This window comes from Aplysia californica, unplaced genomic scaffold, assembly GCF_000002075.1.
Source record: "Aplysia californica isolate F4 #8 unplaced genomic scaffold, AplCal3.0 scaffold01159, whole genome shotgun sequence".
NCBI classification, from domain to species: domain Eukaryota; kingdom Metazoa; phylum Mollusca; class Gastropoda; order Aplysiida; family Aplysiidae; genus Aplysia; species Aplysia californica.
The window spans coordinates 69,949-71,095 of record NW_004798429.1 but is presented as its reverse complement, the minus strand read 5'-3'; the positions used below and the strand labels follow the sequence as shown (position 1 = coordinate 71,095).

At 46.3% G+C, this 1,147-nt stretch overlaps 1 protein-coding gene across 1 annotated transcript in view; it reads right to left on the bottom strand.

Annotated features, from left to right (window-relative positions):
* Positions 1-1,147, bottom strand: part of LOC101847922 (1-deoxypentalenic acid 11-beta-hydroxylase) — a gene marked incomplete at its 3' end in the record, with an annotated part of 9,591 nt that overhangs the window by 5,599 nt on the left and 2,845 nt on the right. The window contains 1 exon segment of the mRNA XM_005111982.3: positions 86-251. Coding sequence (XP_005112039.2) covers positions 86-251 — 166 coding nt within the window.

The following is a 1,147-nucleotide window of genomic DNA, read 5'->3' as shown; positions in this document are numbered from 1 at the left end:
TCTCTCTCTCTCTCTCTCTCTCTCCCTATCGAGGGAGCACAAGCATATCCACACTGCAGACAGCGTAACATAATATACTTCCAACCTCCATCAAAGGCACACATCCGAGACCACACCCATCTCTCAACACGCCTTCTCTGATTGGATGCTGCTTGTTGAGGGTGCTCCCAAAACTGTCAATATGTTCCAGAACCGCCTGTCGGGCAGCAAGCACCTCCTCTTGGTCATGGAAGCCGCGAATGAACAAGTATCTGGTGCATGTGATAGAGAGATTTGTGGTGTAGGTGACACATAACTGCGAGTTTGAGGTTTCATGGTTGTGAAAAATGGTATGGGTTTAACGTCCTGCCTTATCAACACTATTAAACGGGTTATTTAAGAGGCGGGACTTCGGAGTTTAAAGTCCATCTCCGAAAGGACCGAGCCAAGTGGTAAATTCATGTAAAGTGCCTTTCCCAAGGACACAACGTCGGACCGAGCAGAGGCTTGAACTCCCGAACCACCAATCTCACGATTACAGCAGACTGGGCCGCTTTCGTCTGATTGCTGGTCTAAGCCTTATTTAAAGAACCTTCTTATAATATTAGTCACCACTGACTGTTGTGCCACTGAAAACTGGTCAGTTCAAAACCACAGCTTTATGATCGTAAAACATGACGTGCATCACTTTCAAAGCATATCGCCTGCGCCGAGCTTTCTCTGGGATCGGGGAGTTCCTGGGTTTCTCCAATCTGCTGAATATCCCTTTAGTTTTAGATCCCACGATAACACCCCAGTTTTATCACCAGCCATGATTCTTCTAGAGCATATTACGTTCCTTTATTCCATTTAACGTTAATTTCTTCCCCCAAAATCAAAGGACAAAGGAGCCAGCGATTTGAAGACGAGGAAGAAAGATTGCGCTCGAAACAAATGGTGGCCGAAACGTACATAGATCTAGTCACTGCGTTTGCACGCGGGCTACATCGGAAGAAAAAGTGCATTGAGGCAAAGATAGTAAATAACAAGATGGGCCACTCAGCCAAAAAAGTGTCCGCAGGAAGTATGCTCTTTGCTTCAGATGGCGCTGCAGTCTGTTTTGAAGCTCTCTTTCGTTTTTCCAGAAGAAGAATAGGAATAGCACCTCCTTGCGTGCGCAGATCGACTG